At 37.0% G+C, this 22,615-nt stretch overlaps 1 protein-coding gene and 1 non-coding gene across 2 annotated transcripts in view; one reads left to right on the forward strand and one right to left on the reverse strand.

The window, feature by feature from the left end:
- The window catches only part of Sec63 (SEC63 homolog, protein translocation regulator), a 74,407-nt gene that overhangs the window by 21,556 nt on the left and 30,236 nt on the right, over positions 1-22,615 (reverse strand). Inside the window, exons 4-14 of the mRNA XM_042685889.1 lie at positions 22,021-22,133; positions 18,657-18,718; positions 18,101-18,159; positions 16,162-16,212; positions 14,194-14,302; positions 13,485-13,579; positions 13,252-13,384; positions 10,556-10,648; positions 9,280-9,434; positions 7,148-7,295; positions 1,820-1,902 (exon numbers count right to left, since the gene is read on the reverse strand). Coding sequence (XP_042541823.1) covers positions 1,820-1,902; positions 7,148-7,295; positions 9,280-9,434; positions 10,556-10,648; positions 13,252-13,384; positions 13,485-13,579; positions 14,194-14,302; positions 16,162-16,212; positions 18,101-18,159; positions 18,657-18,718; positions 22,021-22,133 — 1,101 coding nt within the window. The remainder of the gene's footprint in view (positions 1-1,819; positions 1,903-7,147; positions 7,296-9,279; positions 9,435-10,555; positions 10,649-13,251; positions 13,385-13,484; positions 13,580-14,193; positions 14,303-16,161; positions 16,213-18,100; positions 18,160-18,656; positions 18,719-22,020; positions 22,134-22,615) is intronic.
- On the forward strand, positions 2,668-2,776 carry LOC122103470. The gene has a single exon (XR_006146761.1). It is a non-coding gene; the product is annotated as a U6 spliceosomal RNA (small nuclear RNA).

Consider the following 22,615-nt stretch of genomic DNA (forward strand, 5'->3'; position numbering starts at 1 on the left):
TAGTTTATCTTTTTTTTTTTGCCAGTTTTGGGCCTTGAACTTAGAGCTTGGGCACTGTCCCTGAGCTTTGTTTGCTCAAGATTAGCACTCTACCACTTGAGCCACAGCACCACTTCCAGCTTCTTCTGTTTAGGTGGTGCTGAGGAACCGAACTCAGGGCTTCATATATGCCCAGCATGCATTCTACCACTAAGCCACATTCCCAGCCCTATTAGTTAATTTTTTATTGCCAGTGATACTGCTCATTGGATCTGTGCTTAAGGAGATCAGTAAGAAAATCAACAAATCCTAAAACAATAATTACAACCACTACAAAAGCTGTGAATTTAAGATCTAAATCTCACTAAAAACCTGACCAGAATCTATAGTAGAAGATGGAAAGTAATATGGTTATGCTTAATATACTTCATGGAAGTAATAAACAAGTAAGCACTTAAACAACAGAGATGGTCTAAACAGGTTAAATTGAACTATAGCATACCACCAGCTTTTCTTGCTTGCTTTTGGAAGTAGGGTCTTGAGATGTACTGGAACTCTGTATTTTTTATTTATTTATTTATTTTTAGGTAGTACTGGGTTTTAATTCAGGGCTGTGTACATAGCAGGCTGGTAATAATACCAGCTGCTGAGCCATGTCTCCAGGCTTTTTGGTCCAGAATTTGTGATCCTCCTGCTTCAGCCTTCCAAAACTAAATGTTTGGATTACAGATGTACCCTACACCAAACTAGGTACCATCAGAGTTTTTGTTGGTTTTTGGTATTCTGTTTTATGTTACTGGGATAGAGCCTATCATGCTAGGCAAGTGTCTTGCCACTAGTCATATCCTGGGCTCACCACAGCTTTGGAAACAATTGCTTTATAGAAACATAAGTGAGTTCAGCAGATGTTCCAAACATCTGTAAGACCTGTGAAAACTAAAATATTTACTATCACTTTCTCATTTCTTCTCTTATTATCCAGGTTCAACTACGACATATGTCATCAGTCGAAGTCTTAATTTACTGCTTGTGTCACATAGTTCAGAGCAGAGTATGTGAGGGTTTAGTTTTAGGTTCTAAACCTGATTTTGAAAATAGGTTAATTTACCCTTCTCCTAGGAAGCACATTTCATCCAGAATCCAAATGACACAAATGTTTCCTGACCACTTGCTATCACAAAAATTAACATTTTATTTGGTATCACCAGATAAATACCCACTAGGGTATTTAAAACAATCAGTTTCAAAATATATCATTCAAAGTAGTGAGACTTTGGGTGATTGTTTATTAATCTATTGTGTTAATTTTTAATTCTAAAAAGTATATATTAAACTATTATATCTATTTACCTAGTATATGAAACTATGACTCATAAAATAAAATTCCAAAACAGCTAACCTGTTAATAAGAGTAGTTCTGACTTTAAGACAGCACTTAAGGTGAGGAAAGTAAGCATAAAAATCTTGCCAGGAGTGGTGGCTCAAGGCTGTAATTCTAGCTATTTGGGAGACAGAAATCAGGGGATGGTTGTTTGAGGCCAGCCCAGGCACAAAGAAGTGGGCAAAACTTCATCTTACTCAATGGACAGGCACAGTGCCATGTGCCTGTTATCTCAGCTCTGGGAAAAGCACAAGTAGAAGGACCTTAGCCCAGAACAGTCCAGGTATAGAAGAGTGACCCTACCTAGAAAATAACCAACATAAACAGGGGCTATCGCTGAAGTGGTAGGGCATCTGTCTGCTTAGCAAGTTAAAAGCCCTGAGTTCAATCCCAGTACTGCCAAATAAAACAAAAAACAACAACAACAAAAAACTTTGAAACTACAAATGGATTACTTACTGCCATTGTTTGCCTTGTCAATTTAACCAACACTGTAACCAGGGAACCTACTGTGATGTTGTTACTATCTTCATCATCCAATACTATAAAATCAAAGAGAAAATAAAAATTTTAAAAACTGTTATAAGGTAATATAAACAATAATTATTAAACTTACAAAAATCAATTTGATACTTCAGTACTCCGAGCATATTATATTATACTAAAAAATCATTTATTGCTACTCTGTATATGCTTTAAAACGACTGATTCCTTTAATCCTTACAATAGCTCTACAAAATATAATTTTCACTTTTAAAGAAGAAACCCAACTCCCAAACTGAAGTAAAATGTCCCGTAACACGAAAGCTGGCATTGGTACTGCCAAGTTTCAAACCCAAGTCTTTAAAACCAATGCTAATGTGAGGACTAACAACACAGCTCTGTCACTCTATTATGAAATTAGCAAAGCTTAAAATTCACAAGATTTTACTCATCTACTTAGTGCTTGAACACAAGATTAAAATAATGAAAACTAATACTCTAAAACATCTTAAAGAGATATCTTTTTTTTTTTCTTTTCTGGGTCATGGGGCTTCAACTCTGGGCCTTGGTGCTGTCCCTCAGCTCTTCAACTCAAGGCAAGCGCTCTACCAATTGAGCCACAGCACCACTTCTGGTTTTCTAGTGGTTTATTGGAGATTGAGTCTCAAGGATTTTCCTGCTGGGGCTGGCTTTGAACTGAGATCCTCAGATCTAAGCCTCCTGAATAGCTAGGATTACAGGCATGAGCCATTGGTGCCCGGCTTAAAGAGATATCTTTTAAAGGAAGAACATCAGTATCTTTTCTTTTCACAAAGAAAAGAGTTGTAACCACTCAATTTGGCAGCACATATGCTACAATTAGAATGACAGAGATTAGCAGCCTTGCCCTTGTACAAGGATGACATGAAAATTTATGAAGTGTTCCATAGTTTTTTTTAAATAATGTTACTAATAGTCCAAGCTTTATAATAGGTATTAATTAACTAATAGGTATTAAATTAAATTACACTCAATGTGACTGAGGGAAAAGGGAACCAGAACTCTATGCTATTATTGCAACTTTTTCTCTTAAGTCTAAAATTATTTCAAAATATAAAGTTTAAACAATAGGATTATTACCTGTTAATCTACCATTTAGGAGAGTGAGGTAGGAAAATATAGTTTCAGGCCAGCCTAGACTACACAGTGTGACCATGTCTCAAAACAGAAAAACAAAACAAAACAAAACAAAAAACAACCAAAAACCCACATATATTTCTTATTAGCAATGCACAGTGGTTCCTAGCTGTTTGCAAGGTGAAACCAGGGGACTGTAGACTAAGGCCAGACTGGGCAAAAAAAAAGTTTACAATACTCGACTAATGGCTGGACAAGGTAGTACAAATCTGTCATCCCATTAACACAAGGAAGCATAAAAAGGAAGATCAGAGTCCAAGACAGCCCCAGATATAGAATAATACCTTAAAAATAATCAACCTAGGTGGGCACTGGTGGCTCACACCTGACCTGTAATCTTAGTTTTTCAGGAGACTGAGATCTGAGGACTGTAGTTCAAGGCCAGCCCGGGGTAAGAAAATCCCTGAAACTCTTATCTCCAATTGACCACCAGAAAACTGAAGTGGAAGCACTTAATTTCAATTAAAGAAAATAAAAAAGAAAAAGAATAAGAAACAATACTGAAGTTGAGCTGTGGCTCAAAGTGGTAGAGCAATACCCTTGACAAATGTGCTCAGGAACAGTGCTCAGGCCCAAAGTTTAAGCTTTACAACCAACCGACAAAAAAAAAAAATTTATCCTAAAGAACTCCAGGGAAGGTGGCTCAGTGGTAGAGCGCTTGCCTTGCATGCTTGAGGCCCTGGGTTCGATTCCTCAGCACCACATAAGCAGAAAAAAAAAGCCGGAAGTGGTGCTGTGGCTCAAGTGGTAGAGCGCTAGCCTTGAGCTGAAGAGCTGAGGGACAGCACCCAGGCCCAGAGTTCAGGCCCCACAACCGGACCCAAAAAAAGAAAGAAAGAAAGAACTCCACAGCCAAGGATAAGATACTGAGTTTAAACTCCACTATGCCAAAATGCTTTTTAATTTTCAAGAATTGCAGCCAGATGTGCAGAAAAGTTCGAGAGACTCATCTCCAATAAAATACTCAGAAAAACCTTCAAGTAGTGCTGTAGCTCAAGTGAACAACACCATCCTTGAGCAAAAGCAGCTCAGGAATGGCATCTAGGCCCTGAGTTCAAGCACCAGGACTGGTACCAAAAAACAGAATTATAATAAATAGTGCTAAATATAATAAATGTTCAGGTATTTAATGTTTAAAAACTGTGTTTGTCATGTCTTTCCAAGGGTAAGGGGAGGGCACAGAAATAGAGACAAAGGGTGAACAATGCAACAGTGGTACTCACTAGACACTGTCGAAAATGAACTGTACAACTTGGGGGTGGGGGGGATGGGAAGGGAGAGTGAAAGAGAACAAAGAAGGAAGTGACACTGTCCAAAAAGAAATGTACTCCTTACCTGACTTTGTAACTGTAGCCCTTCTATACACCACCTTTTTAATGAAAATATTTAGAAAAAAAACCATACTTGACAACTGTATGCTAGTGGCTTATGCCTGTAATCCTAGCTACTAAGGAGACTGAGATCTGAGGATTGAGTTTGAAGTCAGACAAAGCACAAGTCCATGAGACTCTCATCTCTAACTAACCACCAAAAAGCTAGAAGTAGAGCTGTAGCTTAAGTGGTAACACCCTATCCTTGAGCAAAACATCTCAGGGATTAGAAATAGTGCTGTAGCTAAAAAGTGGTAGAACACTAGCCTTGAGCAAAGGAGCTCACAGATAGTGTGTCCAAGCCCTGAGGTCAAGCCCCAGCATAGAAAGGAGGAATGAAGGAAGAAGGAAGGGAGAGAGGGAGGGAGGAAGGAGGAAAAAGGAGAGGGAGGAGGGAAGGAAGGAGGGAAGAAAAGTACTGGTCCATACATGCTCAAAAACTCTATAATTAAACTGAAGTTAAAATTAGGGAAACTTAGCAAACAGACTTTCCATTCAATCAATCTATTCTTTTTACTGTTTTATTTTTCCTATAAGAGATTTCTTTACTATTTGGTCAATTGTTTTGTTTGTTGTTTTGATGCCAATACTGGGGCCTGAACTTAGAGCCACACTTCCATTTCTGGTTTTTTGCTCATTAATTGGAGATAAGAGTCTCTTGGATCTGTCTGCCTTGGCTGGCTTTAAACTACAATCCTCAGATCTCATCCTCTAGAGTAGCTAGGGATTACAGGCATAAGCCACCGCGCATAGCAATGTCCAGTTTTTTTAAGTTTGTTATGACTGTTTTACAGATTTAATGTAGCATATAGTTCTGGTCTTTCTTTTTTTTGGGAGGGAGGGTCCGGTTGTGGGGCCTAAACTCTGGGCCTGGGCGCTGTCCCTCAGTTCTTCAGCTCAAGGCTAGCGCTCTACCACTTGAGCCACAGCGCCACTCTGGCTTTTTTCTTTTTGCTTATGTGGTGCTGAAGAATTGACCCAGGGCCTCATGCATGCAAGGCAAGTGCTCTACCACTGAGCCACCCTCCTAGCCCCTGGTTCTGGTCTTTATTAAACACCAACAACTGTAAATTAATGGTTCTAATACCTTATAACTGTTAACTCTACTACCAACTTCCAGGTATGATATCTGTACATCAACCAAGTATATAGTATTTTTTCTTTAATCTGGTCCATGTGCCTATCTATATTTTTCATTTTGCAAAGTTGTATATATATGAGAAAAACATTTGATATAGCTGCCCTTTTTTTTTTTTCCTTTCTTTTTTTGTCAGTCGTGGGGCTTGAATTCTGGGCATGGGCGCTGTCTGGTCTTTTGTTTTTTTTGGGGGGGGGGGGGGGAGGGCCTAGATGTGGGGCCTGAATTTTGGGCCTGGGCGCTGTCCCTCAGCTCAAGGCTGGCTTTGAACTGTGATCCTCAGATCTCAGCCTCCTCAGTAGCTAGGATTATAGGCATGAGCCACCAACGACCAGCAATATAGCTGCTTTATTGATGCTGACATGCTAATTTGTTGCTTTAGTGAAGAAAAAGCCTACAGAGAGATTCTATACACCCCTGGTGATAAGGGAAACAAGAGGCTCAACATCTCTACACTCTACTATGATGTACCTTTGCTTCTATAATTCTTCTCTTGTTTCCAACTACAACCCTCACATTACAGTTTGATAACACTATAAAAATATAAACTGTCTATAGGAAGTGGTATACACTAGGACACATTGGTTTTGTGGTTGAGAATGAGTATTCTTTCCTTGATCCTTAAAGGATAATTTCTTGTAACATATGTTCTTCTAAGAAGCAAATGCTTTTTATAATTCTTAATTATATGAAAGTTTATCACTAAATCCTAAACTAGATTTTGAATCGTCATTTAAATTTCCTTTTTGGTTAAATCACTGTAACCCTTTAAGTGCAGCCTTTATATTAGTATTTATAAAGTCTAAAAACTCATGGACAACAAAAAGAAACCACAAATCAGACCAGTAATCCTAGCAGTTCAAGTCCAGTCTGAGCAAAAAAAAATAGGTAGCAAAACCCCAACTCAACAAATAAGCTGGGTATGTTGGCTTATTAAGGTAGTACTGCAGGATTATTGGAGTGAGCCTTCAGTGCCCAGCCTCACTTGGTTTTAATCCTCTCATCTAGCTAAATGATAAAGACAAACTATTTCTAAGATGTCCCTATATTTCTGATGCCTATAGGAATGTTCTTACAACAGTATCTCAAATGTTAAGCTCAGAACTATACCACTAAAAAGGAACAGATAAACTCCAAGTCTATAAGTGTTCAATATGTTACTCAGCTATTAAATGGTCATGGAGCAATTATGTAGATAGAAAAATAATCATTTGCACTTAAAATAGACTAAAAGGTAGAGATACTGTTAAATATGGCAGGAAGCATGATACTTTCAAGATAATATAAAGTTGGGATTTTAAAAATTAATGGTTATTCCTTTCACAGATATTTAACAATATATTTGAAATATCTCATTCTTTATTATACCTAGAAATCTCCCAGGTATTCCTTAAAGCTAAGTTACAAAATAGAATTCTCACAGTTAATACTACTATAACAAAAATAAAAACAAAGTTGTTTGTGTTTTCCTAAAAACCAAATAGACATCATTTTTCATAATAGAAGTCTAATAGTAAACTACCAATCTGTAAAGTCTACTTGCAAGCACTGTTATTAAATGTTTTGAGAATCCTGAGTCAAATAAATGAGAAGCAATCAACAGGGGAGCTTTACACCTACCCTGGGATTTTATATCCATGGTCACATATGGAAAACTCCCAAGGACAGCCATAACTTCTTCATATTTTTCATCTTCAAGGAAATGTAGTAGACTATGACGATCTGATTCTTTTAAACTCACCAAATCCTGGATAGTTTTAATTTTGTACTATTGAATAAAGAAAGAAAACAAATACAACTTTTCAGAAAAAGAAAACTCTTGACATGTCATCTGCAGGAAAATAGAGCAAGATAAGTCAAGCTCAAAAAGTTAAAAAGCACGTGTTTTTGCTCATATCTAGACCTAAAATAGTGTTGTAGTAGTAGCAGTAGTAGTTGTAGGAGCAGCAGCAGCAGCAGCAGCAACAGGACATGAGTGTTAAAATGGAACTGTCTGGTGGTTAGAAGCTGTGGAAGAGAGAAGGTACTGGATAGTGAATATGACCAAAACACAGTATGTATGTACATGAAATATATACAATGAAACATACTAAATACTGTTTGTTCATTGCTTTTGTCAGTTATAGGGCTTGAACTCAGAGCCTGGGTATTGTTCCTGAGCTCTTTGGCACAAGGCTAGTGCTCTACCACTTTAAGCCACAGCTCCACTTCCAGTTTTTGAGTAGTTAACTGGAGTTAAGAGTATCATGGGGACTTTTCTGCCCAGACTGGCTCTGAACCACTATCCTCAGATCTCAGCCTCCTGAATACCTAGGATTACAGGCCTGAAACTCCTTTTATATCAATTTACACTTATTAAAAAAAAAAATCTATTGGTATGTTGGTCACAATAATACCCAGCAACTTTTAGAAAAATGTTAAGATTACAGGCTTTCAAAGCAGGAAGAAATAAAAACTACAATAACAAAAAACAAATACAAAAAAGCTACTATACATCTACCTTTTAATTAGAGGAAATAAAGTTAGGGAAAAAAAATATTCATATAGAACCTTGACCAAATTAAAAACTGTTGTCCTTTAACTTATATTTCCAACTTTAAGAATAAAAATCTTTAATAATTAACCAACATATAAAAATAAAATTCCCAAGTATAGTTGTACCCTTAGGATTTTACTATATAGTATCTTCAATTTATTTAATTCTTAATATACTGCAATATATTTTTTACCATACTAGAGTAATACCAACCTTAGATAAATGGTTACTATGAGTGTTCTTTGATTTCTAGGTGTCTGGTATTAATTATTTAATGTTATATTTTTCAAAGATTAGACCACAAGGCAGGTAAAATTTCTGTTTTGAGGTTTTAAATTATGACTCAACATTTTCATCAAATTTCTAAGAGCAAATCTGATACTAATGTTCTAATATTGACTCTACCAAAAAAATCAATGTCAATGCCTATCTTATGCTTACTTTATCTACTATATTAAGTAACATAGGAAATCTACAGAATTAGCAGTTTCTTACATTTTCTCAACATTTTCATTTATGTATTTTTGTAACTCCTTATGATTCAATATAAAAGCATGGTAATGTCTTTATTTAGATATATTGTCATTACTTGATTTACTTATTTTTGAAAGCTTAATCTTAATCTATTCATTCTCAACCAATAAAGCACTGTCCAAAAAACAAACAAACAAAAACAAACCAGGGCTGGGAAGGTGGCTCAGTGGTAGAGCGCTTGCCTTGCATGCCTAAGGCCCTGGGTTCGATTCCTCAGCACCACATAAGCAAAAAGAAAAAAGACGGAAGTAGTGTTGTGGCTCAAGTGGTAGAGCGCTAGTCTTGAGCTGAAGAGCTGAGGGACAGCGCTCAGGCCCAGAGTTCAGGCCCCACAACTGGACCCCCCCCCCCAAAAAAAAAACATTGTCCAGCTTCTTTTAAGCCAAGAACTAAATGACTAAAATGTAGAAAATTAATTTTTGACCTACTAAATCTATTTCTAGTAATTCAAATGAGCAACATATTAACTGCTAAAACACACTTCCCCAAAAAACATTAACACTAAACTAGCAGAATTTTGTAAGATAGATACCTAACAAAGAAAATATTACCAGAACCACTTGATAGTTTTAGAATCTTGGAAATTCATAACAATCTTTCAAAGCTTTGTATTCTTACTACCTTTAAACTGTACAATAAATTGCTAAAAAAAAAAATTATCTTTGAAGCAGCAAAGAGTTACCTTTTTATGATTAGAAACTCTTCTAAGATTGTCCTCTTCAATGTGAGGAAGCTGCAGAAGGGGAGACTTAAATTGCTGAAGGCCTTGAACAGCCATTTGGGAAAGCTTCATGCAGTTTTCTAAGGATGCCAAAGTTGGAGCACGAAACTCCCTTTCTTAGAAAGAAGAGCAAAAAAAGAAACAACAGAGCTGGACTTATTACAAGTTTAGGAATATATACTTCCTTCATCATAAAAACAAAAATCACATGGTTACTAGAGAAAATATTAAAAATATAAAAACTTGGTCAAATGCACATGACCTAGGAATGATCACTGATTTATGTGTGTGTACGCGTGTGTGTACACGTGCGTGCGTGTGTGCATGTTTCAGTCCTGAGGCTTGACCTCAGGGGCTAGGCCCTGTCCCTGAGATTTTTTTTTTCTTTTTTGCTCAATGCTAGTGTTCTACCACTTGAGCCACAGCTCCATTTCTGGCTTTTTTATGGTTAATTGGAGATTAAGAGTCTCAAAACGGAGTTTCCTGACTGGCTTCAAACCTTAATCCTCAGATCTCAGCCTCCAGAGTAACTAGGATTATAGGCGTGAACGTCCATAGCGTGGATTTGTTGACAAAATTTTTAAAAATTGTTTGTACCAATTCCAGTAACAGTATACTGCAACCATGCCCAAAACTAACATCACCAATAACAAATGACAGGCTGTCTCCTTTTTAAGTTCTCTTTTCCTTAATGACAAAATAAGAAAAAGGAAAAAAAAACAATTATTTTCCTTAAAAAAAAAGTTACATATCAGATAAGTCATCATTACAAGTTAGATATAGATTATACAGAATTAGCTGGGAGTCAGTAGCTCCCAGCTACTCAGGACACACTCAGGACACAGATCTGAGGATCTTGGTTCAAAAGAAAGCTATGAGACTCTTATCTCCAATAAACCACCAAAAATCCAGAAGTGGCCCTGTGGCTCAAGCAGTACAACACTAGCCTTGAGCTGATGAGGGACCAGTGCCCAGGCCCAGAGTTCAAGCCCCATGACACACACGCACGCACGCACGCAGAATTAACCAGCTCCAAAAATATCCAGAAGGAAAAGGAAATTTTAAATTGTTGCAAAGTAAACAATAAAGTGGTAAGAAAAAGCATGAGCAAATCTAAAAAAACTGATTGAACTGGTAGAATTATAATAAGCACTGTAAATCCTAAAGCTATCAAGTATAATCTGCATGTGATTGCAAGAAAAAGTAAAATATAATTAATTACATTTTTCCTCCTCACCTTCACGGCTCCGGGCCATTATTATTAGTTGGCAGATTACATTAACCATTTCTTGAAGTAGTGCAGGGCATTTTTTCAGCATAAACTGCTGATCTGCAAAAACAATCAAAAACCCAAGACAAATCATTCTAATTTTATTATTAAAATATCTTTAACACTCAAAACCTAAGGCTAGTACTAAATTTGTCTTACATATATTTCATATGGTCTCAGAACATGGGGGATTAAAGGGAAGTTCCTCTTCAAATACTGTCAAAAATTAGAAACCTTCACTCTCAAATGTAGCAAGGGCAAATTTTCAGTATTACAATGTTAAAGCTCAGTAAGTCAATTCGCTATTTTCTTTAAAACATCCCTAATCAGCTGGGCGCGGTGCCTGTAATCCCAGCTACTCGGAAGGCTGAGCCCGGAGGATCGCTTGAGTCCAGGAGTTCTGGGCTGCAGTGCACTATGCTGATCGGGTGTCCACACTAAGTTTGGCATCAATATGGTGACCTCCCGGGAGCTGAGGAACACCAGGTTGCCTAAGGAGAGGTGAACCGGCCCAGGTTGGAAACAGAGCAGGTCAAAACACCCCTAATCATAAATTTTATTTTATCATAATATATTAAAAACTAAGAGATTTCTTCTTGGGCACTTAGTTCCTATAGGACTAATTATGAGTAAGCACAAAGACTTCAAAAGAATATGTATCAACTACAGAAAGAGATGAGGACGAAGGCAACACAGACAGATTTATACTGCATATACTACTGGCTAAAGACATAGCTGAAAGCCAGGCACTGGTGGTTCATACCTATAATCCTAGATACTCAGGAGGCTGAGATCTGAGGATCAAGGTTCAAAGCCAGCCCAGGCAGGAAAGTCTGTGAGACTCTTATGTCCAATAAACTACTAGAAAACAGGAAGCGGCACTGTGGCTCAAGCGGTAGAATGCTCGCCTTGAGCTGAAGAATGCAGGGACAGCGCCCAAGCCCAGAGTTCAAGCCCCATGACCGACCAAAAAAAAACAAAAACAAAAAACTGAGTGGTAGAGCACTCACCTAGCATGTGTGAGTTTTGAAATTCAATCCCCAGTACCACAAAAAACAAAAACCCATGGTAACTATAAGACTATCCATTGGGTCTAGAACTCAACTTTTTAAAAATGACTATTTGAAAATAGTAATAATGATAAAAATTATGGGGAAAATGAAAATAGCAATTAGCAACAGAATTACTAATTAATATTTTAAAGGAACTCCTGTGACAATGACTTAACAATACTCGTTCATTCTACCAAAAGCATCCTTCTTCCAGGCATCAGTGGCTTATACCTGTAATCTTAGCTTCTCAGGAGACTGAGATCTGAGGATCGAAGTTTAAAGCCAACCCAGGCAGGAAAGTCTGTGAGACTATTATCTCCAATAAATCACCAGAAAACTGAAAGTGGTGCTATGGCTCATGTGGTAGAGTACACGCCTTAAGCTAAAGAGCTCAGGGACAGTGCCCAGAGTTCAAACTCTAAGACCACCACCACCACTACCAACAACAAAAAGCATCCTTCCTATTACCAATTAGTAGGTGCATCAAAGGTTAAGATGATTTCATTCAGAAAAAAAAACAAAAACACCTGTTTTCTAGGGTAACAAACTTCTTTTAAAGCTTCAACTGAAATAATACAAGTGAAATAGAGAGGGCACTCCAATTATGACATCCCTGAAAACACTGTTGTTTCAATCAACTGTTTCTATTTTAAAGAGAGATGGTTTCAGTAATTATGAAGCTTTAAATAAATATCCAACAGATATAACCACTATCTAAAAGAGTTGATGGAAGGAGGAGTGTGGTTAACAGACACATTTGCTATGAAATCCATTTATATCCCTCTAAAAAGCTTATAAGTTCTTTTATAAATGTCATTAGGAACTAATTCTTGGCTGGAGGCATTTTTTTTGGTTGGGGGAGGGAGGAATTGTAGGGCCTGAACTCTGGGACTGGGGCTTTCCCTCAGCTCTTCAGCTCAAGGCTAGTGCTCTACCACTTGAGCCACAACGCCACTTCTGGCTTTTTCTGCTTCTGTGGTGCTGAGGAATCGAACCCAGAGCCTCATGCATGCAAGGCAAGCACTCTACCACTGAGCTACCTTCCCAGCCCATTAGGAACTAATTCTATAATCTACAATTAAACATTTCTCATATTTTCATCATTTGCCAAAACAACTGACTTAGACCATCAAATTATTTTGTAAAGTAATTATGAAATATGTAAATTTTTGGAGTTTTGTGGGTATGGGTGTGTGCACGTGCACACATGCACGTGCACACACACACACACTAGTGCTGGGGTTTGAACTCAGAGCCTAAGCTTTTCTGTCCTTGAGCTTTTCTGCTCAAAGCTCTACCACTTGAACCACAACTCCACTTCCAACTTTTTTTTTTTTTATGGTTAATTGGAAAAATGAGTCTCACAGACTTTATTGCTAAGGCTGGCTTTGGACCAGGATCCTAAGATCTCAGCCTCCTGAGTAACTAGGATTAGTCATGAGCCACTGGTGCCTGACCTTAGATTTTTGTTTGTTGTTTTAAATCCCTTTGAACAACTAATTATCTGATTGAGCACAAAGGAACACCAATAAAGCTGTGTATCACAAGGTCAAATTATAAACTGTTGCTTTGGTTCCACTAAAATTATGTAGATATTAGAATCACAAGTACCTTCTTCAAGGGTCTCAGGAATTTTCATTCTAGCAAGATGACAAAGTAAAAGAACTCTGGCTTTCAGGCTATATGGGCAGGTAAGTGGAGGCTCATTCTTCTTTAAGTTAATGCTGCCAATTTCTCTGATTAGCTAAAGTAAATAAAATAATTAGTCAAAACTATATACTTAAAAAAGGATTCATTTTAGTAGTAACTAACTGCTCATCAAAGAGTTGGGAGATTAGCCTAACCTGTGGTATAAGAATATTATCTGTTGGTCTGCTTGTGGCATCTTTATTATACTGAGGATCAAATTCAGAAGCACCAGCTAAAACCATAATAAGACCTATGGAAACAAAAGGAATATAAAAGTAAATAAATAAATCTTCTTACCTATTTCTCTTCCTGAGATATTTCCTTAATCTTAGAGTGAGAAACTTTTTTTTAATCAGGTACAATGCTAAAAGTTATCTGAACTCCACTACAGACAAGTATTAATTTCTCTCATAAAAGAAGAAATATCTCACCTTTTAAAATGGACATAGTATTACCTAACCTCTGTTGTATACTGTGTATCATTGGGCAGGATAACTTTTCTGCACTCAGGTTGACTCATGAATAAGATAAGCTTAGTATAAATTAAATGAGATAAATGCGTAGATAGTACACTTTGTTGTACCAATCATAGTACAAATAAGAAATGTTACCTGATAATATTATAAAATTTGCACTTAAGCATTTCTAGATTTTTGACAAGACACATAACTGAATAAATGGTAATAATGGAAATGGAAATCAAGAAAAATGATAACAGGTCTTAACATCTCCCTCTAGTTTTAGCTATATAACTGATTATCTATAAAACTACAAAATGGAATCTCTCCATTATGGAGTTAAAAATATATCAATCACACATAAATGACTCAGATAATAATACCAAAGTTACTTAAGTTTACTTACGTTTCATATCCATATTTCGGGTTTTATAAACGAAGTATGTATAAATCTGTGTTGTCCGTATTAGAATCTGATCTCCACTATAGCGTATTGAACGATACCACCAAGAGCCCTAAAACACAAAATTTAACAAGTAGTAACACATAAATACTAAGTTTGATGCAGAACATACTTAGGTCAAACTTTCAAAATATTTATAAAACAATAGAAGTACAAGCTTTAAACAAATGACTGTTATATATTTCAAACAAGTATATTGTCTAAAGCCTAAACACCAACAAGTTACTACATATCTATGATTAAATAGTTCTAGGTTTCAAGTTAAAACTATTTAAAGATAAAATAGGAGGTAAAGAGGCTGGGAATGTGGCTTAGTGGTAGAGTGCTTGCCTAGCATGCATGAAGCCCTGGGTTAGATTCTTCAGCACCACATACACAGAAAAAGCCAGAAGTGGCACTGTGGCTCAAGTGGTAGAGTGCTATCCTTGAGCAAAAGAAGCTCAGGGACAATGCCTAGACCCTGAGTTCAAGCCACAGGACTGGCAAAAATAAATAAATAGGAGTAAAATTATTTTTAAAAAATTAGCTGGTTGCTAAAATGTATCATGTTACTGATAAATATGTGATAAATATAAGAGTGATTTTACAATTACTATAATATTTTCACATAACTATCTCACAAAACAAATTTTTTAATTTATTGTTACTCCAGAGGTGATATACAGAGGGATTAGGGAATGAGTACATTTCCTTTCATACAGTGTCTTCTGTTTCCTCACCCTCTCCCAGTCCCTTCCTCCCATTCCCACCTATGTATAGTTCACTTTCATCCATGTCCAGTGAGTTCCACTGCTGTACTTTTCACCTTTTTTCCTTGAGTTCTGTGCCCTTCCCCTCATCCTCCCAAAGATATACAAAATCATCAAAAACTAACAACAACAACAAAAATTGTTTCATATCTTGGAGTTCATTTCAATATGTATATTATTTTATATAAATATGAAGAGACACTTAAGTATTGCGCCTTATAAAACAATCCTATGAAAAAATTAAGACAGACTCATTACTATCCTCCCTACAGGACCCAGATACTCAATCATCAGAAAGTATACATGTCACAAAAGTAACAAGTGATTAAAATCACAAACTATATGATAGCTGCACACTATAACAGTATGCAGCTGTTTTGAAAACTGAGGCTGCTGTAAATGTTGCGCTTCTAATATGTTAATTAAAAAAAATTACAACATAAAGAATCATATAAAAGTTTTAGAGTATCTATCTATCTATCTATACCTAGAAAAAATTACAATAAAGAACCAAGGTAGCAGTGGTTATCCATGAGAGAAAAGGAGTACAAGATAATGAGAAGACTTCCATTTTAAATTCAAGTTAATCTAAATTATCTTAGTTTTGTGCAAATTTTAGATTGAACCAATTATGCCTTTAGATATTTAAATGTTATCATCTTTAGAAAATCTTTAAGTACAGTTGACTAAGAGTCTCTTAAATTCAAAGATCAATGGATGGGGCTGGGAAGGTAGCTCAGTGGTAGAGTGCTTGCCTTGCAAGCATGAGGCCCTGGGTTCGATTCCTCAGCACCACATAAACAGAAAAAGCCGGAAGTGGCGCTGTGGCTCCAGTGGTAGAACGCTAGCCTTGAGCTGAAGAGCTGAGGGACAGTGCCCAGGCCCAGAGTTCAGGCCCCACGACCGGCAAAAAAAAAAAAAAAAAAGATCAATGGATTGCCTCGCCATAGCGCCACTTCCAGTTTTCTACTGGTTTACTGGAGATAAAGAGTCTCACGGACTTTCCTTGCCTGAGCTGGCTTTGAACCATGATCCTCAGATCTCAGCCTCCTGAGTAGCTAGGATTACAGGCGTGAGCCACTGGCGCAATTGAAATCTTATAGGGAATCCCAAAACATGTCTTAACCCTCCCAAACAAAATAAATAAAAAGTTAGACGTTACCACAACAACTGGAAGGATAACCATAAATGCCAATCCATACACAAGTAAAACCTAGAATTGAAGACAAAAATGTTATGGCCTTCATTAAATTATAGCATTCGTACTTATTTTCAAGCTTAACAAAGGGGAAGTAATGTTAAAAGTACTCCAAATGTATTATTTTACTTACACCTTATTATCAAACTCTATATAGAAAGGTACCATTATAGTCTTTCTTTTGTGAATAAGGTACCTCAATAGGTTACATAGTTTGTGCATGCTGGTAATAATACTCCTAGAGATGAAGTCTAGGACGTATACTTTTATCCATTATAAGAAGTCACCTTTCAATTTTCTACTTACTGAGACAATATAATTAACAACAAAACAGTTTCATGAATTATGTCCCCCATTCCAGTCAAGTGCTTCCTATATCCACACCTTGAAAACAGTGTCCTGAAAATAAACCATGTAAGTAAGATGCTCTTGGACAAACTGGCTCCTCTGCCTAAATATCAAGATGCAATCTCATTAAATTTTTGCTAGTAATTTTTAGCTACTGATTTTTTTCCTTCCTACTGCTTGATCCTAAAACTATTAGCTATCTATCCCTTCTTCATTATGCCCACAGAGTAACCCTAAGAATGATAAATGCACCAACAATAGACACCTGAAGATGACCAATTTTATTGTCATATAATAGCTTTTTTCAATGAAAAATTACAACAGAGTGTGTGGATTTTGCTTCTGCTACTTCAAAAATAGTTCCTAGACAATTATACTAAAGAAATTTCAAGTTAGGAATCATCTATACCTGAACAGTAAGTTAAAACCAGTACTTCCCTAAACCAAACAACAGTAGGGCCTGATCTAGAAAGACTTCAAAAAGTAAACAAGAAAAATGAAACTTTCAAAACTACATTTAGCAGGGCACTGGTGGCTCACACCTGTAATTGTAGCTACTCAGAAGGCTGAGATCTGAGGATCGAAGTTCGAAGCCAGCCCAGGCAAAAAAGTCTGTTAGACTTTTATCTCCAATAAACTACTCAGAAAATGCTGGAAGTGGCTCTGTGGCTCAAGTGATAGACTGCTTGCCTTGAGCCAAAGAAGCTCAGAGATAATGCACTGGCCCACTTCAGAGTTCAAGCTCAGGACTGGCAAAAAAAACAAAATTAAAAAAAATTATATTTGGGGGGCTGGGAAGGTGGCTCAGTGGTAGAGCGCTTGCCTTGCATGCCTGAGGCCCTGGGTTCGATTCCTCAGCACCCCATAAGCAAAAAGAAAAAAGCCGGGAGTGGCGCTGTGGCTCAAGTGGTAGAGCGCTAGCCTTGAACTGAAGAGCTGAGAGACAGCGCCCAGGCCCCACGACTGGACCAAAAAAAAAAAAAAAATTATTTTTGTTTACCAATTATGTAAAAACTTTCACAACATAGTTATTTTAAAACAGTAAACTAGTACTTTTTTTTTATTTGAAAGCACTTGTTTTTATGTTTTTATTTTTTTTTTTTGTCGGTCGTGGGGCTTGAACTCTGGGCTTGGGTGCTGTCCCTGTGCTCTTCAGCTCAAGGCAAGAACCCTACCACTTGAGCCAAAGCACCACTCCCGGTTTTCTGGTGGTTTATTGGAGATAAGAGTTTCACAGACTTTCCTGCCTGGGCTGGCTTGTTTTTATTTTTAATTTTAAATTATATTTTATTATCTTTAAGTAGTTATACAAAAGGGGTTATGATTCAACATGACAATTTATGAGTACAAAATGCATCTTGATCAATATCACCCCTTTTGCCATTCTCCCCCATCCCTCCCAACCCACCTGTCCTCTCAATTTTCCTAGTTTCGTACGATATGCAATGGATATTATGATTGCATTCTAGTACTTTCTTTGTTAAACTAAGAGACAAACTACATAACAAAAATTATGTCAAACATATTACAATGTGTCTTATTTAAATGCACTCACCAAAATTGAATTTTTTTGGTCAACTATCCAGGCTGGCAAGGCAATTCCAAAACTTGTAGCTAAAATAGAAAGAATATCATAGTTTCCAAAGAGTCTCTATTTCTAGTTTTATTTATATCTCAAAATTCTACTTTTTCACCCTTTCCCCAAAAACTTTAATATCATATTATGTGGATCCCTATTAAATGAAGGAATAAAAATACCTGAAATTTCCCATTTCCAAAGAGAGAAAAAAAACTAAGTATACAAATTTCTTTCTAGAAAATATTATTGTCAGTAAAGCAATATAGATATACCTAATTTTTACCTACTAACTGGCAAGGATTAATGATGATAGTACGTATTCTTCTCTCTAAATCAATCTGTTTTATATTTCAAACCAGTCTTCAGAAAGGAAATTAAGTAAAAATTATACAGGAGCTCCAGCTCTGTATAATTCCTGATTGAAATTTTCCCATCCATAAACTAAGAAAGTCAAAATATTCCTTCTAATATAGTTAACATTTTCATAATATGTACAATATTACCAACATCTTATAATCATCATTTACCACACCTTGTGGCCCATCTGGATTTCCAAATTCTTCCCAATTTTTCCGGGACTCTTCATCTGTTAAACTGGCAGGAAAACATCAACTTAGCAAAATTAGAAAGCCACATCTGGAAAATAATAATCTTAGAAACAAACCAAATCAACAAAATAAAAAATCTTACAAGATATAAATCAAAGAGTCAAGAATTAAGTCTCTCATAAATTCTGAGGGGAATACAGAGGAGTAGCACAAGATATGTATCCTGAACTTTGATAAAAATTGCTGACTGACCCTTGAGTTTTCAGATTCAGCTAGTAAATTTTAAAAGCCATCAAATTTTCTAATACAGTAAGAAAGATTAAGAAATTTTACTTTTCCTCTTACATTCTATCTCTCAAAATGTCTTCAGTGAGTAGATTTATACTTCACAATGAAAAAAAACAAATGAACACCACCTTGGAAAACTACTGCTGTGGCAAAGGTCACATGTATTATGTAAGATCAGATGTTTTTCCTAAGCTAAGTACCAGAAGACCTAGGAACACTCTGAAACAAGAGTTTGCCAGGACAGGCAAGATAAAAAGCAACAAAATAATTTTAAACACCTAAATACAATATTATCCACAACTTGCACAATGGCTTCAGGCAGAATCAAATGGTATTTTCAACTGGGCCAATAGTGACTCAAGCCTGTTATCCTAACTACTCAGGAGGCTGAGTACAGGAAAGTCCTGTACAGGAAAGTCCTGAGACTCTTATTTTCAATTAACCACCAAAAAGCTGGAAATGGAACTGTGGCTCAAGTTGTAGAACACCAGCCTTGAGCAAAAAAAGTTACGAATACCTCCCAGGCCTGAGTTCATGTCGTAGTACTAACATTAAAAATGGGGGGGGGGGGGGGAAGGAAGAGGAAGGAGGAAGCAGGAGGAAGGAGGAGGAAGGAAGAGGAAGGAGGAGGAGGAAGAGGGAGGAGGAGGAGGAGGAGGAGGAAGAGGGGGGAGGAGGAGGAGGAGGAGGAAGAGGGAGGAGGAGGAGGGAGGAAGAGGGAGGAGGATGGGGGAAGGGGAGGAGGAGGAAGAGGAAGAGGAGGAAAAGAAAAGAAATTTTTCCAGATTGCAATGCAGATATTAAAAGCACTAAAAGAAATTTTCAGCCAGGCATTGATGACTCATGCCTGTAATCCTAGCTACTCAGGAGGCTGAAATCTGAGGATCACTATTCAAAGCCAGCCCAGGCAGGAAAAGTCTTATCTCCTCCGATAAACCACCAGAAAGCAGGAAATAGTGCTGTGGCACATGAGAGCTCGGGAGGCTCATCCCAACGCCCCCAGCTCTTCAGGAGAGGAACAGCCAGCCAGGCACTGGAGACTCACACCTGTAATCCTAACTCTTCAGGAGACAGATCTCAGGATCCATGTTCTAAGCCAGCCAGGCAAGAGAGTCTGATGACTCATCTCCAATTAACCACCAAAAAGCTGCAAGTGGAGCTGTGGTTCAAGTAGTACAGCACCAAACTTGAGCAAAAACAAAAAGCTAAGTGACCGTGCTCAGGGCCTGAGTTCCAGCCCCAATACCAGTGCACGCACATACAAATTGAGACCCAGGAAAGAGGAGGATGCACCCTGTGTGTGCGCGGAAGTGGGACAAGAACTCTGGCTGTATCCCTCCCCCTCCCATCCCCCATTATCCAGACCCTGGGAAGGAACCTCAGCTTAAAGTGGTAGAGTGCTTGCCTTGAGCCGAAGAGCTCAGGGACAGCACCTCAGGCCCAGAGTTCAAGCCCCACGACTGACAAAAAAAAAAAAAAAATTAAAGAAAAAAGAAAATTCCAATTTCTTAAAAAACCTTGCAATGCAGATAAGGAAGACAAGGAAAATCCATTTTTTAAAAAAAATGACCACTATCAAAGACAGCATTCCGGCATTCTCTTTCTTTTTTTCTGTTTTCTTTTTGAAACAGAATCTTTGTATGGTAGCCTAGGCTAGCCTCAAACTGGTAATCCTCCTGCCTCTGCCTCCTAAGTGCTCAGATGACAGAGGTGCATCAATCACATGCCTAACAAGGAAGATATTCTTGTAGACCAACTGGTAAAAATTCCACTCATGAATAATCCTACTTGTAACCACATTTCTTTTTCCAAAAACTTAAGCAGCAATGCAGTTTTAACTCTACAAAGCTCCAATTGAAAGTGGCAATGAAGAAATTTTTATAAAATAGCAAAAAGTACACTTATTAATTAGCCAGGTACCAATGGCTCCCAGCAATTCAGGAGGCTGATATCTAAGGATCACAGTTTGAAGCCAGCATGCGCAGGAAAATCTGTTAAATACTGATCTCCAAATAACTACCATAAAAACAGAAATAGCGCTGTGGCTCAAAGTAGTAGAGTGCTGGCCTTGAGAGAAAAAGCTCAGGAACAGTGCCCCAGGCCCTGAGTTCAAGTTCCAGAACCAACAACAACAAAAAAGTGAAAACAATTTTAAGCTCATCAAATTTTTTAAAACAACTGCTTTGAAATCTGTGGTTTTTTATTTAACTATAACTTCACTTATACTATTTGACCCAAGGCCATAGTAAACTAGAAAAGCCAATGAAAGCATTTGGTTTCAGATTAATAGTACCAATTTGTTTTCTGCTGGGGGATATTCCTCAAAATATTTTACACTGATTTCCCTGTACAGTTATCTACCATACATAAAACTTTAGCTGTGTTCTTCTCAATATTAAGTCTTCTAATAAACTCTTCCTTCAAAATAATTCTGTCTCTTCTGCCTTTTTGATGATGGTGGCAAGAAACTTCTTTGCTCTCTATATGTTCAGATTTTACAAACTACAGTTCTTGATTTTACAACCTGTACATGCATACTTGATGATGACACTAGCTCATCCATTAAACTGATTCATATAATTGCTGTGGCAGGCACCAATCAACCAGAAGGAATCACCAATTCTTTTTTTTTTCTATTGAGATAAGACTCTTCCAATTTATGTCATGTTAGCTTTGAACTCACCTCAGCCTACCACGTAATGAGATTAATGGCATGTACCACCATACCTGTTTCAGCCCTTTTTAAAAACTCAGTTTAAAAAAGTAATTTTTTTACTTATGAATATTTCTGTATATTATTCCTAAAAGTTAATATAACTTTGCCATCTTTCTACACCACTGTGAACATCCTGGTCAATGAGAATATGGTTAAAGAATTTTATTTGCATGTATCAAAGCAGAACCATGAAATATTTATATAATTAATGCATGCCAATCCAAAAAATACTGAAAATATGACAGCAACATTTAATCAAAGTATATGACACACAATTTCCTTGTTTATTAAAAACAGAAAACTATCCCTTCTTTACAATGTACACTTGGACCTATGGTACTCACGCTGCATAAGCCTTTGCTATCCTCATAAACATAACTTCATCACCTCCTTTGTCTGGATGGTATTTAAGTGACAGCAACCGATACTGTTTTTTAATTTCTGCTACAGTTGCTCCCTAAAAAAGAAAAGCTTTGTGTAAATAAAAGTAAGCAAAATGTTGTCAATAAACAATTCATCCTATTTTGAACTTGAAATACAAACTGCTTAGTATTCTGACAAAAGAAAATATTTTATCCTCCATTTTTTAAGGGCAGGGTGCTGGTATTGGGGCTTGAACTCAAGGCCTTGAACTCTCACTTAACTTTTTCCACTCAAGTCTTGTGCTCTACCACTTGAGCCACAGCTCAACTTCTACCTTTTTTGCTGATTAACTGGAAATAAGGGTCCCACAAATTTGTCTGAGTTGGCTTTAAATGGAGATTCTCAGATCTCAGTCTCTTGGGTAGCTAGGATTACAGGAGTGAACCATCAATGCCTTGCCATCCTATGTACTTTATCACATACATTTTTTTTAACCAAAAAAAAAAAAAAAAACCCTTATCTTGTCCAATATAGTTATTTACTGAGCACTGGTGTGATTTCTCTTCCATTAATTTC

Source organism: Dipodomys spectabilis, unplaced genomic scaffold (genome assembly GCF_019054845.1).
Source record: "Dipodomys spectabilis isolate Male_0828 unplaced genomic scaffold, ASM1905484v1 ptg000001l, whole genome shotgun sequence".
NCBI classification, from domain to species: domain Eukaryota; kingdom Metazoa; phylum Chordata; class Mammalia; order Rodentia; family Heteromyidae; genus Dipodomys; species Dipodomys spectabilis.